The sequence below is a fragment of the Lynx rufus genome, unplaced genomic scaffold (genome assembly GCF_022079265.1).
Source record: "Lynx rufus isolate CCGP_SWC_20201006 ecotype Redwood Valley unplaced genomic scaffold, mLynRuf1.p SCAF_10, whole genome shotgun sequence".
Taxonomy (NCBI): Eukaryota; Metazoa; Chordata; class Mammalia; order Carnivora; family Felidae; genus Lynx; species Lynx rufus.
In genome coordinates this window covers 84,014,222-84,030,383 of record NW_025814824.1, presented here as the reverse complement: position 1 = coordinate 84,030,383, position 16,162 = coordinate 84,014,222, and the positions used below count along the sequence as shown (strand labels likewise).

The window sequence follows — 16,162 nt, the reverse complement described above, 5'->3', positions numbered from 1 at the left end:
TTTCTTGTTTATTCATTTGCTCTTGATGGCACATGCAATGTCACTCCTTTAAAAAATTAAATTGTCCAGAACATACTTATCTACATACGCATTAGGCAAGTCAGAGCATGGCAAAGACCAGTTTGTTCTTTTTAAAAATTAATACTAGGGGCACCTGGGTGGCTCAGTCGGTTAAGCATCCGACTTCGGCTCAGGTCATGATCTCGCGGTCCGTGAGTTTGAGCCCCGCGTCAGGCTCTGTGCTGACAGCTCAGAGCCTGGAGCCTGTTTCAGATTCTGTGTCTCCCTCTCTCTCTGACCCTCCCCCGTTCATGCTGTCTCCCCCTATCTCAAAAATAAATAAACGTTAAAAAAAAAAATTAAAAAAAAATTAATACTATTTGGTACCTCTAAATCAAGTATGCAGTCGTCTGTGTTGACATGTGAAAGTGTCTGATATTTACTTTTCCCACAAAGCATGTGTGAAAAGTCTTAAATTACCATTTAACATATTTGTAGTGAAAAAGAACTGTGTGATTGATACATTGTTTCTTGAGGATCAACTTTACTGTGTATGTTTCACATATATGAATGTTTCATGAGCATGTTTGCTAATGTTTTTTCATATAAATACAAACATTTCATGTATACTTCTTCATTTAAGTATTACTTTTTTATTTTTGTGAGAATTAAGCTCCTGCATATAGCTTAAAACTGTCGCTCACAACTCTTTCTGTGTATCAGAAACATTCGAGTCCTTCTCGAAACCATTTGTACCTGGGCCCCAGCTCCTGTGATTCTGCATCACTTGACTTGGGGCCGGTCTCAGGTATCAGTACAATTCCAGTGTGTTGTCAGGGTGGGGACGACTCAGTCAGCAAGGTGTTACCAGAAACGGCAGTTGCCATACTCCTGCCAAACCCCTGTTTGCCTTTTCCCAGAGGCCACCAGTCACATCTTTTGTAGCTGATTATTTGTCTAAATAACATGCTCGTGTTGATACTTCTTGGTTCTTCATTTTCAGGCATTATGTACTGATGTCCCATTGCGGAAGAGAAATTCAGCTCTTTCCTCTTCTTATCCTCTGCTCACATTTATACCTTTTACCTCCTTTTCTCCCCACAGTAGATTTCTTCTATCATGATTTTGGTTCGCTGAATATTTCATGCTTATATTATGATGGCTGTAAAATGCATCTAACAGTTAAGCCATATAGTAAACTTCTTCTTTCCCATGCAACTTCCTGCTTTTCCTGGGGCAAATAATTATGTGACTTTGTTCCTTGTTTTTGTCTGAATGTCACACTGATTCAACCCCGGTCTTCCACCAGGCACCTACGTCTTGTAGGTTGTTGGGATTCATCTGTCTCTTCATTTTTTCTTTGTGCTGAATTACCCCTCAGAGCCTCTGAACTGGTGCCCTCTGCAGAACCCTCATCCCAGAACTCCACTTCATTGTTATCCTGAGAATTCATTATCTCTCCTTTGTTTCCTGAATTCCATGTCTTCCTCTTGGACTCTCACGTACTCTCTCACTTTGGTGCAGCATCTCCAGGAGCAGCTTCCTAGAAAGGCTGAGCAGGAGGTAAAATATCTGAGGTCTTGCACTCCTTCAATTGTTCTTTAATTTACTCTCACCTTTTGATGATGGTTTTGGTAGAGACTGGAAATTATTTCCCTTCAGAATTTGGAAGGGATTGTTAATATTGCTTTCTAGTTTCCAATGCTTCTTAAGAAGTAGAAAAGCATTCTCATTCTGGGTTCTTTTTGTGACCTGTTTTCAGTCTCTGGAAACGTGTGGGATTGTCAGTTTGTCCCCAGTGTTTTCACCTTCATTACGGTGTGCCCCAGTCTGGGTTTACTTCATGGTACATGGCATGTACTTCCTGAGTTTTTTCAATGTGGAAACTCTGCCCATTTACTTGAGTTGCTCATTGATCTCCTCTCCCCATTTTCTCTGTTCTGTATTTCGGGAATTTCTGTCATTCCTGTATTGGACCTTCTAGTCTAGTCCTCTGTTTTCTTGCCCTTCATTTTCCATATTTTGTTCCTCTTGCTGTTTAGGAGATTCCCTTGCCTTTATCTTCTAACCTATGAGATTTCTTATTTGTTTTCTAGATGTTTCTTTCATAAAGAAATAAATATACGTGTATGTATATACAACAAATATGCGGACATGTATACAATCGTCTTGGTTTTGATCTTGTTTGAAATATCTTCTCTTACCTTTGAAAATACCACTTGATCATTTAAAAAATTCTCCCTGCATGCTATTTTTTTCCTCCATGTTGATTTGTTTCTCTTTGGTTTTGTCTGTATATTTCTTATTAGAGACTTTTCTCAGAGTATCATAATGCTTGCTTGTCTGCTCAGGTTTGAGAGAGGAAGCTAGCACAGTGATTGGAATCTCTGCGATTGTGGGCAGGGCTTGTCACACTGACATGCTCAGTGTGATGGTTTAGCTGGACCATTTAGCTGGGTAACCTCTGATGTCAGCATCTTTAGGTCTTTTTTCATGGTCTGCTCAGATGCACCAGGATGTGATTATCAGTGCTATGCTTTGTTTCCCCTAAAGTCTGTGTGTGTGTTTATATTTGTATATACATATATCTTTATGTTTCCATTGTCTTACACTTAAAATATTCTTAGTAATGCATGTTGAATGATTAAATGAAGGTGCACATTATTATCTTTATTTTGTAGTTGAAGAAACTTTGCCAATGGAGGTTAGGTATTTTGCCTAATTGATTCCACCAGTCTTTGTTATTCCAAAGCCCAAGCTCTGTCCGTATTTAGGAAAAGAGGAGTTTTGCATGCCAGTCCTAACCTCATTTCAGAGGACAGTGATTGAAACACCAAGATATACATGGGAAGTATGGCCCAAACTTCCACTCTCAAATTGTCATTAGGGAATGGGCGGGTTGAAGTGGTTTTCTATCTGTGGTCACATAGTACTAACAGAGTAAAATAAAATCCCTCAGTCATGTTGGGTAACACGTCTTTCAGTTCTGCTTTCTTTTCTTTGGAAGAAGAAAATCCTTTGAGTATTTAAATATTTGTGACAGAGCTGGATCTCTGCCAGTGAACATAACTTACACATTTGTCAAAACAGTCATATTTACGTAAACAGCCCCATCCTAAAGCGTTTGACTGATGGATGCAGATTGCCGCAGGCTGTCGAGACGTTCACCTTCCTAACCAGGGCATGTGAGAACTCTTCTGCCAGCCAGTTGCACTCATTCCATTTCTTTTTTGCTACTTTGAAAGACCATCTCTTTGTTTTTGGCCTTCTGCAGTTATACCGTGATATGTCTAGGATTTGTTTCTTTATATTTAACTTACTGGGATTTGTTGGATTTCTTGAATTGGTACGTTGGAGTGTTTCATTATTGCTGGAAAATTCCTAGCCATTATCTCTTCAGATATTTGCTGTACCCTAGCTTCTCTCTCATCCCCTTCTGAAACTCTGATTATATACGTATATTTAATAGCCTAGCATTTGCACTGTGTCTTCCACATCTCTTGACTTCTCTTCTACATTTTCCATCTTTTTGTGTATCTGGTTGAGATTTGGATAATTTTTTCTGATCTGTTTTTCAGTTAAATTCTTACTTTAGCTGCGATTAACTTGCCTTTAAACCCATTTGTTGAGTTTTATATTGGTTGTGTTTCATTTCTAGACATTCTGTTTGGTTCTTTTTCAAATAATCCATTGCCTTTTTAATTTTTAATTTTTAAAGTTCTTATTTATTTTATGAGAGAGAGAGTGTGTGCACGAGCAAGGGAGGGGCAGTGAGAGGGAGACAGAGAATCTGAAGTGGGCTCTGCACTGACAGCAGAGAGCCTGATGTGAGGCTCGAACTCATGAACCATGAAATCATGACCTGAGCCAAAGTTGGACACTTAACCCACTGAGCCACTCAGGTGCCTCTCCATTTCCTTTTTTATAGCTTCTTCTTTTCTATTTTCAGGTTTGTTCTTTATTTCTTTAAACTTAATAAGCATACTCAGTTTACTCTTTATTATCTAGCTGATTAGGCTTATACCTGAAATCTGCTTTTGCTGCTGAAAGATACCCTTTGGTATTTTTGTATTCTTATATGCTTGATGATCTTTGACTAGTTTCTTCTCGTTATCCTTAAAACTATTTGTGGGAAATGGACTGAGGCCTGGAATGAAGATACTTTCATCCAGAGAGGGTCTGCATTTGCTTCTGCTAAATACTTGGAGGCACTACCAAGCTGTGACCATGTTTTTACCATTACCTCCCTGGTATGAATTTGGGCTGCAAACATGTGAAAGGGGTAGCTTAGAGTTAGAACACTCAGGCACTGTTGTGTTTTGTTTGTCTCTGTTCTGTTCAGTACTGAGAAACTTCCCTGCAGGCCCCTTGAGGAGTGGTCATGGGGGAAGGATGGTAAAGTTTGGTTTGGGTTCATCCTTACACTAAGGGCGGAGCCCAGCTTAACAGGGCTGGTTTCCTGTTAGACTCCCGTCTTAGGCAGACCCTGAGCTCTGACTTGTGTCCTCCTCTCTGGATAGGACCTTTAAAACCTGAATTCACGTTGTTCGATTGCCTCGGGGCTAAAGATGTCTGGAGTCAACTTATTTTCTCAGTTTCTTCTACTGGTTTTTCCACATTTCTGTGACGTCTTATCATTGGTGTACCCTGGGTTCTGTCTTTTTCCTCTTCTTTTCCAGCTACAACTCACTCTCTTGATGCCCTTATTTAACATTTGGGTTTTGTTTTGTTTTGTTTTGTTTTAATTTAAGTAATCTCTGCACTCACCACGGACCTTGAATCACAAGCCCAAGATCAAGCGTTGCATGCTCCACTGACTGAGCCAACCAGACACCCCGAAGCCCTTATTTAGTTTCATGACTTTAATTACAATCTCTATGCTGACAATTTCTGAATTCCTGCCTCTGGCCAGACCTCTCTCTGTTACTCCAGACTTACGTATAATCTACCTGCTCCATATCTAATTGGTGATTCCAGTAAAGATCACAAATTTCACATGCCCAAGACAAAATCCCTAAGACCTCTTCCTCCTCCAGCTTTCCCCAGATCAGTTAATGCAGTTAATGACTGTTGCTATACTTTGACAGTTGCCGCAGCCCAAATCCTTGGTTTCATACTTGCCTCCTCCTTCCCTCACATCCCACATCCATTTCAGGAAATCCTCTTGGCTGCAAATGATATATCCAGAATTGTCCCACCTCCACTGCCATCACCCTGACCCATGCCATCATCGTGTGGCCCTTGAATTCTTACAGGAGCTTCCTTAACAAGTCTTCCTCCTTCTGTCCTTGCTTCCTTACAAAGTGTGTCTATAAGTCAGAGGACGTCACTTCTCTACTCAGAATTTCCAGAGACGCCTCATCTCACTCAGAGTGGAGGCTTCATCTGATCTGCCCTCACACACCTCCTCGCTCCCCTCAGATGCATCTCTGACCTTTTCTCTTGCCCGGCTCCCTATCGTTCAGTTCTCTTCAGCCACACTGACCTTGCTATTCCTCTAACTTACCTGGCAGTCTGCTGCTTTGGATCTTTGTGTCTATTCCCCCTGCCTTGAACCCTCTTCCAAAGACACCCACGTTGTTCTTCAGGTGTTTGATAAGTTGAAGCCTCTCCATAGAGTCTTCCCTAATTGCCCTATGCATTATTTTTATTATTTTTTAAAAGCTTTATTTATTTTGGGACACCTGGGTGGCTCAGTCGGTTGAGCGACCAACTTTGGCTCAGGCCACGATCTCACGGTTTGTGAGTTCGAGCCCTGCGTCGGGCTCTGTGCTGACAGCTCAGAGCCTGGAGCCTGCTTTGGATGCTCTGTCTCCCTCTCTCTCCGCCCCTCCCCCACTCATGCTCTGTCTCAGAAATAAATAAACATTTTAAAAAATTAAAAAGAAAAGATTTATTTGTTTTTGGATGAACACAAGCAGGCGAGGGGCAGAGAGAGGGGAACAGAGGATCCGAAGCAGGCTCTGTGCTGACAGCAGAAGCCCAGTGTGGGGCTTGAACTCAAAAACCGTGAGATCATGACCTGAGCTAAAGTTGGATGCTCAACCGACTGAGTCACCCAGGTGCCCCCCTAATTGCCCAATTTAAAATCATATGCCAGGGTGCCTGGGTGGCTCAGTCAGTTGAGTGTCCAACTTCGGCTCAGGTCATGATCTTGCAGCTCGTGAGTCCGAGCCCCACATCAGGCTCACTGATGTCAGCCGGTCAGCACAGAGCCCACTTCAGATTTTCTGCCCCTCCCCTGCTTGTGCGCTCCCCAAAAATAAATAAATATTTTAAAAAATAAGATAAAAAATAAAATCATATGCACCCTTGCATTCTTTATACACCTCTTTATTTTTTCTTAATTATCATGACAGCTTCTTTATAGTGCCATCCACCATTCTAAGCACTTTACAAAGATATTTTTTAAGTGTTTACTTATTTTTGAGAGAGAGCAGGGGAGGAACAGAGAGAGACGGGGAGCGACAGAGATGGGACAGAGGATCCAAAGCGGGCTCTGTGCTGACAGCAGACAGCCAGTGTGGGGCTTGAACTCATACACCGCAAGATCATGACCTGAACCAAAGTTGATGCTTAACTGACTGAGCCACCCAGGCACCCAGCACTTTATCAGTTTAAAAAAAAAATGTTTAATCCTCAACAACCCAAGGTGTTACTTTTATTATTCCTATTTTTTTACTGATAAGAAAACCACTGCACAGAAAGGTTCAGTAATTTGCCCGAGGTCACACACACGATAGGTGGCTGAGTTGGGATTTAAACAATCTGATTGTAAAGTCTGGGCTGCTAACCATACTCTGCTGTCTTTCCATTTGTAGCAGTTGCCACCTTCTATGATATTGTGTAACAACTTGGTTTACTGTGGGTCTCTACCGGCCACCTCCACCCCATCTAAATGCCAGCTCCTGGAAAACAAGATTCAAAGAAAAAATCTGTTTTGTTTACCGCTGTCTTCCTAGCACCTAGAACAGTGTATAGTCAGTGGGTTTAAGGAGTATTTGTTAAAGAAAAGAGATCTTTAAAAAGGACACTATGTACTATTTTAAAGTTACAGAGATGTTTTAAAGTATCATTAAATAGATAATTTTATGGGAGAAAAAGAGCTATTGTCTATAAGAAGGAAATCAGAGCGGTGCCTGGGTGGCTCCCTCCGTTGAGCGTCCGACTCTTTTAATTTTGGCTCAGGTCGTGATCTCACGATTTTGAGATCCAGCCCCGCATCAGGCTCTGCGTTGAGCATGGAGTCAGCTTGGGATTCTCTCACTCTTCCTCTCTCTCTCTCTCTCTCTGCCTTTCCTCTGCTCTTGTTCTTTCTCTAAAATAAATAAATAAACTTAAAAAAAGAAATCAGAAAATTATAATCATAGGGTATGAGATAGAGGCAAATGATCAAAGTTATCTCCTTTTTCCCCACAAGAAAATCTAGCCCTTTGGGGTTTACCAGTAAATACTTTTATTATATATTTTTTTAATTTTTAAAAATGTTTTTATTTATTTTTGAGACAGAGAGAGACAGAGCATGAGCAGGGGAGGAGCAGAGAGAGAGGGAGACACAGAATCCAAAGCAATGTCCAGGCTCTGAGCTGTCAGCAGAGTCCGACGCGGGGCTCGAATTCATGGACTGTGAGGTCATGACCTGAGCTGAAGTTGGACGCTTAACTGACTGAGCCACCCAGGTGCCCCTGTTATTATATTTTAAGTTTTAAAATTTATTTTAGTAATCTCTATATCCCATGTGGGGCTCAAACTCATGACCTCGAAATCAACAGGAACATTCTCCAACTGAGCCAGCTAGGTGCCCCACTAGTAAATACTTTTTATTTGTTTGTTTGTTTGTTATGTTTTATTTCATTTATTTTTGAGAGAGAGAGAGAGCACACATCAGGGTATGGGGGCATAGAGAGGGAGAGACAGAGAATCCCAAGCAGGCTCCACGCGGTCAGTGCAGAGCCCAACCTAGGGCTCGAACCCATGAACCATGAGATCATGCCCTGAGCCGAAATCAAAAGTCAGACGTTTAACCGATTGAGCCACCCAGGCGCTGCCACCAGTAAATATTTTTCAACTTTTAGAATCAAATACACAATTCCAGAGCATTGGAGTTCAGAACTATCCATTCTAGGAGCGCCTGGGTGGCCCAGCTGGTTGAGCGTCCAACTTCAGCTCAGGTCATGACCTCACAGTCCATGAATTCGAGCCCCGCATCGGACTCTGCTGACAGCTCAGAGCCTGGACATTGCTTTGGATTCTGTGTCTCCCTCTCTCTCTGCCCCTCCCCTGCTCGCACTCTGTCTCTCTCTCAAAAATAAATAAACATTTTAAAATATATAAAATTATTAAAAAGAACTATCCGTTCTATAGCAATTAGGTCACAAGATGCTTGTATGACCTTGAGCACGTTCTTGGTTTTACCTGTGCCACTTTTTCTTTCTCTGCAAAATAAGTTGGCAATACTGATCTTACAGTATTGTTAAGATTACAAGTTAGGATCTAAGAAGTCTAGGATGATCCCTAAAAGGCAGTATTAGCATTCAGTAAATTATAGAAATTATTATGATGATGACTCTTTCAAGGCACAAATAATACACACAAAAGAAAACCCTACCCCAGATTAGTTAATCATTATAGATTAGAAAATTTTAGGGGCGCCTGGGTGGCGCAGTCGGTTAAGCGTCCGACTTCAGCCAGGTCACGATCTCACAGTCCGTGAGTTCGAGCCCCGCGTCAGGCTCTGGGCTGATGGCTCAGAGCCTGGAGCCTGTTTCCGATTCTGTGTCTCCCTCTCTCTCTGCCCCTCCCCCGTTCATGCTGTGTCTCTCTCTGTCCCAAAAATAAAAATAAACGTTGAAAAAAAAAAATTTAAAAAAAAAAAAAAAAGAAAATTTTAAATAAAATACTAGGAAATAGACTTATTTATTAATAGAATAATCTAACAAAAGAGTTTATCTGAATCATGTATGTATTTTGTGAAAATCAATCAATATTGTATCCTATGCCAATAGGATAAGTAAGAAAAATCACATGCTTGTCTCAGGGGTCATTTTGTGAAATCTAATAAAATTCAGTACCCATTCTTAATGGAAAAAAAAAACAAAACTCAGCTTATGTGAAAAGCCTCTATATTAAGTAGCCAATTTTGGACTTCGAGTGAGAAACATTAAAAGTATTCTTAGTTAAAATGAGAAAAAGAGAAGGCCTGCTGTCATTTTTGTGATTGATTTTGTTTTAGTCCTAACCAGAATTGTTTAACATTCCCCAAATAAAACAATGAAAAAGGTTGTCCAGACTAATAAGAGGTGTAAATATTGAAAAGAAAGAAATAAAAATCTTTAAAAAAAATTTTTTTAAATGTTTATTTATTTTTTTTTTAATTTTTTTTTTTCAACGTTTATTTTATTTTTGGGACAGAGAGAGACAGAGCATGAACGGGGGAGGGGCAGAGAGAGAGGGAGACACAGAATCGGAAACAGGCTCCAGGCTCTGAGCCATCAGCCCAGAGCCTGATGCGGGGCTCGAACTCACGGACCGCGAGATCGTGACCTGGCTGAAGTCGGACGCTTAACCGACTGCGCCACCCAGGCGCCCCAATGTTTATTTATTTTTGAGAGACAGAGAGAGACAGGGCATGAGTGGGGCAGGGTCAGAGGGAGAGAAAGGGAGACACAAAATCTGAAGCAGACTCCAGGCTCCGAGCTGTCAGCACAGAGCCTGACGCGGGGCTCGAACCCACAGACCATGAGATCATGATCTGAGCCGAAGTCGGATGCTCAACTGACTGAGCCACCCAGGCACCCCAAAAATAAAAATCTTCAATTATAGATGATACAATTTTATATTTAGAAAATCCTAAGGAATCACAAAACAACTTAATATGCATATAGATCCAGCAAAGTAGTTAGATATGGGATGAATATACAAAAATAAATAGTAGTGTTATATATGAGCTATAGCAAGTTAAAATTTCTTCAACGTATGTTCTATTTACATACATTTGCCATAATTTTTCTTAGATATAATAGCATTAAATCATATAATCCCTACCTGGGGGCAATTATGAGACATTCCCAAAAACTTGCAAATAAAGAAAATAAGAATCATAAGGGAGTTAAACTAAAATTAATTACCAAATGGGTTAGAACCAGAGACACGTGAGGTATCTTTAAAGAAACAGTTTTCCAGGCCTAAAATTTAAATATAATCTGATTGAAGGGAATCAGAGGTCCCCAAGGTCACCCCCAGGCTCAGCAGTTCACAAGGACTGGTAATTCTCAGCCTATAGTCACACTCAGTACTGAGATTTCTCACAGTAAAAGTCTCAAAGTAAGAAGGCACATGCAATGAAGTCTAGAGAACAGCAGGCACAAACTTCCAAGAGCCCTCTCCAGTAAAGTCACAGTGGATGCCCTCAGTTTCTGTAGCAACAAGTGAGACGACGCAGGTGAAATGTTTACCAGGAAAGCTCACTAGGAACTCGGTGCCCAGGGTTTTTATTAGGGACTCGTTGTGTAGACACCTTCTGCCTGGCACTTCCAAAATGCCATTCTCCTAGAAGGAAAGCAGGTGCTCAGCATAAACCATCTTGTTTACAGTCTAGATAAAGTGAGCTGCTCTTACCAGTTCTGCTAATGGTGGGAACCCTCCCCAAATCTAAGTCCCCAGAAGCCAGCCTGCGACCAACTTTCTTAAGCAGGCCTTTCAAAGGATTGCTGTCAGGCTTTAATGAAAAAATGACTAACTCTTTGCACACGATATTTAAAGAAAAAAAGAAGAGAAAGGTTGGTCAACAAGAGAAACAAAGAGAAGAGAGACCTTGGGACATAAATAACAGCCATGTGCATTTTAACACTATCCAAGATCAAGAGCATCATGGCCAAAGATCCAGTAGGCCATTCCTGCAGTGTGGATAAATATCTCCAGCTGCCTTATCTGAAGAATGCTCCTTAATATCATTCATCTTACTCCCTTTGTTTTGATTGCAAGAAATTGCTAATTTATTTGTTTAATTTTTTTTTATATTGCTACTATATTCACAAAGTCACAAAATCAAAAATTTCAAAAAAGCTTTATTATGATATCTCTTTAGCTCTCCCACTCCCAATTGACTCAGTTACTCTCTCTATGGGGAATTACTATTGTCTGTTTCTTGTTTACCTTTCTAGAAATTTTTAAAAAATGCATGTATAAGCCAAAACAAATACATAGTCTTTAGTCTTCTTGGCTGTATAAATAATACTAACATACTATACACAAAGTCTCTATAGCTTACTTTGTTTTCACTTAGTAAGAAATGTTGGAAAAAAAAAAAAAAAAAAGAAATGTTGGTGGGGGCACCTGGGTGGTTCAGTTGGTTAAGCGTCTGACTTCAGCTCACGTCATGATCACACAGTACATGGGTTCGAGCCCCGCGTCAGGCTCTGTGCTGAAGCTCAGAGCCTGGAGCCTGCTTCAGATTCTGTGTCTCACCCTCTCTCTGCCCCTCTTCCACTTATGCTCTGTCTCTCTCTGTCTCAAAAATAAATAAAACATAAAAAAAAAAAAAAGAAATGTTGGTGATCTTTCCATATCCCTTCATAAAGAACTTCTTTGTTCCTTTTTTATATGTGCATAGTATTCCATTGTATTGTTGTGCCATAATTTATTTTTCCAATCCCTTGTTGCTGGTCATTTGGTTGTTTTTAGTCCTTTACTGTTGCTAACAGTACTGCAAGGAGTAACTTGGGACTCAAAGTTATTATAGGTTTGAGAATATATTAGTAGCATCAATTTTTAGTTGTGGGATTGCTGTTAATGGAATATACATCTGAATTTAATAGATACTGCCAAATTGTCTTCTAACGAGTTTGTACCAATGTATACTCCTACCATCTACATATGAGTATTTGTTTTCCTATAGTCTTGCCAATAGTGCATATTCTCAAGCTTTGGTAAATTTTGCTACACTGGTAGGTTAAAAATGATATTGCAGCATAGCTTTGCTTTTATTGCTCTTATTAGCAGCAAGGTTGAGCTTCTTTTCATGTTTTTGAGCCAGTTGTGTTCCCTTTTCTGTGAATTTTCTGTGATCTTCCACCCGTTTTTCTGTTGGGTCAGTGGTCTTTTACTTAGGGATTTGGAGAAGCTCTTTCTATATTGAGATTAATCTTTGTAATGTGCCTTGCAGATATTTTCCCCAGTTTATCATTTTGCTTTTGATTTAGTTTATGCTGTATTTTACTATGCACAAGCCTTTGGTTTTGTAACTGGGCTTATTAATCTTTTTAAGTTGATTTATTTATTTTTTAGTAATCTGTGTACCCAGATGGGGCTCAACATGGGGCTTGAATTCACAACCCCAAGGTCAAGTGTCACATGCTCCTCCAACTGAGCCAGCCAGGCGCCCCTGGGTTTATTAATCTTGATCATAGTAGTTAGGATGATCTTCTAAGTTATAAAAATCATCCTTATTTTCTTACATTTTCTTTCTGCACTTTTATTTATTTATTTATTTATTTATTTATTTATTTATTTATTTTATATTTAAATCTTTGATATATCAGGAATTTATCCAAATATGTGGTGCAAAGTATACAGCCAACTTTTCTCTGGATGGCTATCTTAATTTTTTCCTACTGGGTAGCCAGCTAGCCATCAAATTTTCCTACTTCCTTTTTTTTTTTTCCCCAATTTTTAATTATTTATTTTAAGTAATCTCTATACCCAACATGGGCTCAAACGCATGACCCTGAGATCAAGAGACACATGCTCTTCCGACTGAGCCAGCTAGGTGCCCCAAATTTTCCTACTTCACAATTTGATTCTTTTTTTTTTTTTTCTTTTGAGAGAGGGAGGGAGGGAAAGAGGGGGAGGGAAAGAGAGAACTAGAACTAGTGGGGGAGGGGCAGAGAAAGACTCTTAAGCAGGCTCCACACCCAGCACAGAGCCTGACACGAGGCTCGATCTGATAACCATGAGATCAGGACCTGAGCCAAAATCAAGAGTCGGACATGTAACCCACCGAACCACCCAGGAGCCCCTTCTACTTCCTAATTTGAACTATCATCTTTATCATATGTACTCAAGTCCTATCTGTTTTGGGGTCTAATTTTGGACTCTTTGCTCTCTTCCATTGGTCTTCTGCCCACTCTTATGCCAGTGCCACATATTTTTAATTGCGGAGGCTTAAAAGTATGTTTCAGTATCTCATGAGTCTAGTTGCCTCTCTTTGTTCTTCTTTTTCAGAGTTTTCCTGGCTAATCTACTTTTTCCATATGAACTTTAGAATTGTTTTTTTCAGTTGCAGGAAAAAATATCTGGCCATTTTTATTGAGGTTGGTTCAAATTTTAAAAATGAGTGGAATGATATCTTTAGAATGGGTTTCTCTCTAAGAACATCCTTTAAAGAAAGCATATCCTTAAGCGAAGAGTGGTCTAGTTTGAGTATCAGCTTTCATTCCCACTGTAAATTAACATACTGACATTCTGGTTTTATAGGTCATTCTGTGTGAGCAGTGATTTGATTCACAATGAGAAGTGGTTGCAAGTCTTCCCTGATTACTTCTCAGTAAGTCAGGTTTTAGAGCCTGTGAGGCTGAGAGCCAGATCCTAGAGCTTGGAAAATCCATGCTTGTGTATATTGCCCAATGACGTGGCCTCTTGGTAGATAGCCAGATGACCTCTCCCAGTAACACTGCAACCATGTATATGCCTTTATTTTAAAAATCAGTAGTTTCCTTAGTAAACTGCACTATTTTAAGGAAGCCTATTTTGGGGGCGCCTGGGTGGCTCAGTTGGTTGAGCGTCCGACTTTGGCTCAAGGTCCTGGTCTTGCAGTTCGTGAGTTCGAGCCCTGTGTCAGGCTCTGTGCTAACAAACAGCTCAGAGCCTGGAGCCTGCTTCGGATTCTGTGTGTGTCTCTCTCTCCCTCTCCCCTGCTCATGCTCTGCCTCTCTCTGTCTCTCAAAAATAAATGTTAACAAAAGAAAGAAAGAAAGCCTATTTTGCACGGTAGTTATACACGGATGGCAGTCTCTTCAGCTGTTACTGATGTTTCTGCAACTGTCTATGAGTAAAAGGGCCCTATCTGTACACTAACGATGTACTTTGAAAAACTACTATCTTTGTTACAAAAAGTAACTATCTTTGGCCAAATCTTTAATGAAAGTTTTAAATTCTTATGTTACAGAATTTCACAAACTTATTTGGACAGCCACTAGTCTGCTTGCTTTCTCCTACAGCATATCCAAAGGCTTTACAAGGTACGTTGTCGTTACCTGTTATATCAGTAGGTTGCAGATAACTACTGTGTACATTTTGAATAATACTGATCTCTGTCTTCCCAACCTATAATGATCACATGTGGCTTTATAGTATTTCATGTGGCAGCTTTCAATCTGAAATACACCCAGAAGTCTTGCCAACGACTAGACTTCTTTAATGTGCTACCATTAGGTCTTGAGATAATTCTGAAAGAAATGATAAATCATCCCTGAGAAAAATATGGTTTGTGGTCCCTTACTGTTGGGGAATTCATGATTTGTGAATTTTACAGTTTGTTTGGCAGGTATTGTTTTGTTTTGTTTTTGTTCTGGTCTGCCTGTCATCATTCGTATAGCATGATTTCCTATATCTCTGGCTACCTAATTTAGGCATCTTCTAAGACCATGAGATTTCTGGTCTAGAAAACTTCTCAGCCTCTGCCTAAGAGTTCGGAGAACCCACCTGGCACAACTTAAGGGTTTCTTTTATTCACATTTTTACCTTGCTGTATTTTTGAAATAAAAGAACCTCTTTTCAGTGTGCCAGGGAGACAGTGTGCCAGTGTTTTGGCTGTTTCTCAGATGGCTGAGAAATGAAAGACTTTGTCTTTAATAATTTATCCTCGATAAACAACACTAAAATCGAGTTCTAACTCCCAGTCATTAAGCTAGGTAAAAACTAAACAAACCTAACACTGTTTTAGCAGTTCTTGTCACTGTTTCACTATCTCCCTGACTGCGAATAGTGCTGATGTCTCTCTGTGGGAGATGGCATTTTACTGCTACTTCCCAGCCAGAAGTCCTGTCTGCTGACATAGTTTGACACAGGAAGTGATGGTCAGCATTTGAAAGCCTGAGAGAAGCTGGAGACTTTTCACCGTTGTTTTAAGGTAAGTTTTGCTATTTAACAGGGAAGAACATGTAGAAATATTAAGTTCATGTATCCAAAAGCCAAATTACTAAGGGATAAAACTTACCTTCAAACAACGGTAAAATTCTCCTGCTTTGAGGACTTTGTTAACGTGTTTGTTATCATTTCTGGAGAAATATAACCTCTTCCAGTTATTTAAGAGTGCGTTTTCCTACCAATTTGTCCTATCAAGATGCAGCTTTGTTTAAAATTGCATGATCTTGGGGCGCCTGGGTGGCGCAGTCGGTTAAGCGTCCGACTTCAGCCAGGTCACGATCTCGCGGTCCGGGAGTTCGAGCCCCGCGTCGGGCTCTGGGCTGATGGCTCAGAGCCTGGAGCCTGTTTCCGACTCTGTGTCTCTCTCTCTCTCTGCCCTTCCCCCGTTCATGCTCTGTCTCTCTCTGTCCCAAAAATAAATAAACGTTGAAAAAAAAAAAAAAATAAAAAAAATAAAATTGCATGATCTAATGTGTTAATACCAAGATTATTTGGTCCAAAAGGCTTTACTGTATAGAGGGTAAAAACACCAGGCTCTGGAGGCAAACTGAATTTAAATCCCAACTTAACCACTTACTCACTATGTGACCTTGGGAAGTTACTTAGCCATTCTGTGCCTCAGTTTCTTTCCTATCAAATGGAGATAATAATAGTACCTCCTTGTTAAATAATTCTAGATATATAGTAAGTATTCAGGATGTACTATCATTTTTTAAACTATCATTATTCTTAATGCTTACTACTCTGCTCAGTTGTGGTGTATGTCCTTAACAGTTTTTAGTTTAGTATCATATCTTTGTGCTAGAAAGCTCAGACCTTTAATCCCTTAAATTTGGCCTATCGGGACACAAAACTAGCGGATACCTAAGTATTTGGAAGGCCTAATTAGATTACTGCCCCTCTGGTATCTAAAGTATACAGTTCTGGGGCATCTGGGTGGCTCAGTCGGTTAAGTGTCTGACTTTGGCTCAGGTCATGATTTCATGGTTCATGAGTCCAAGCCCCACATCGGGTTCTG

General features: G+C 40.2%; 1 protein-coding gene across 1 annotated transcript in view; it reads left to right on the top strand.

The window, feature by feature from the left end:
- SCAI (suppressor of cancer cell invasion) overlaps positions 1-16,162 on the top strand; it is a 151,341-nt gene that overhangs the window by 113,843 nt on the left and 21,336 nt on the right. Inside the window, exon 15 of the mRNA XM_047069410.1 lies at positions 14,165-14,237. Coding sequence (XP_046925366.1) covers positions 14,165-14,237 — 73 coding nt within the window. The remainder of the gene's footprint in view (positions 1-14,164; positions 14,238-16,162) is intronic.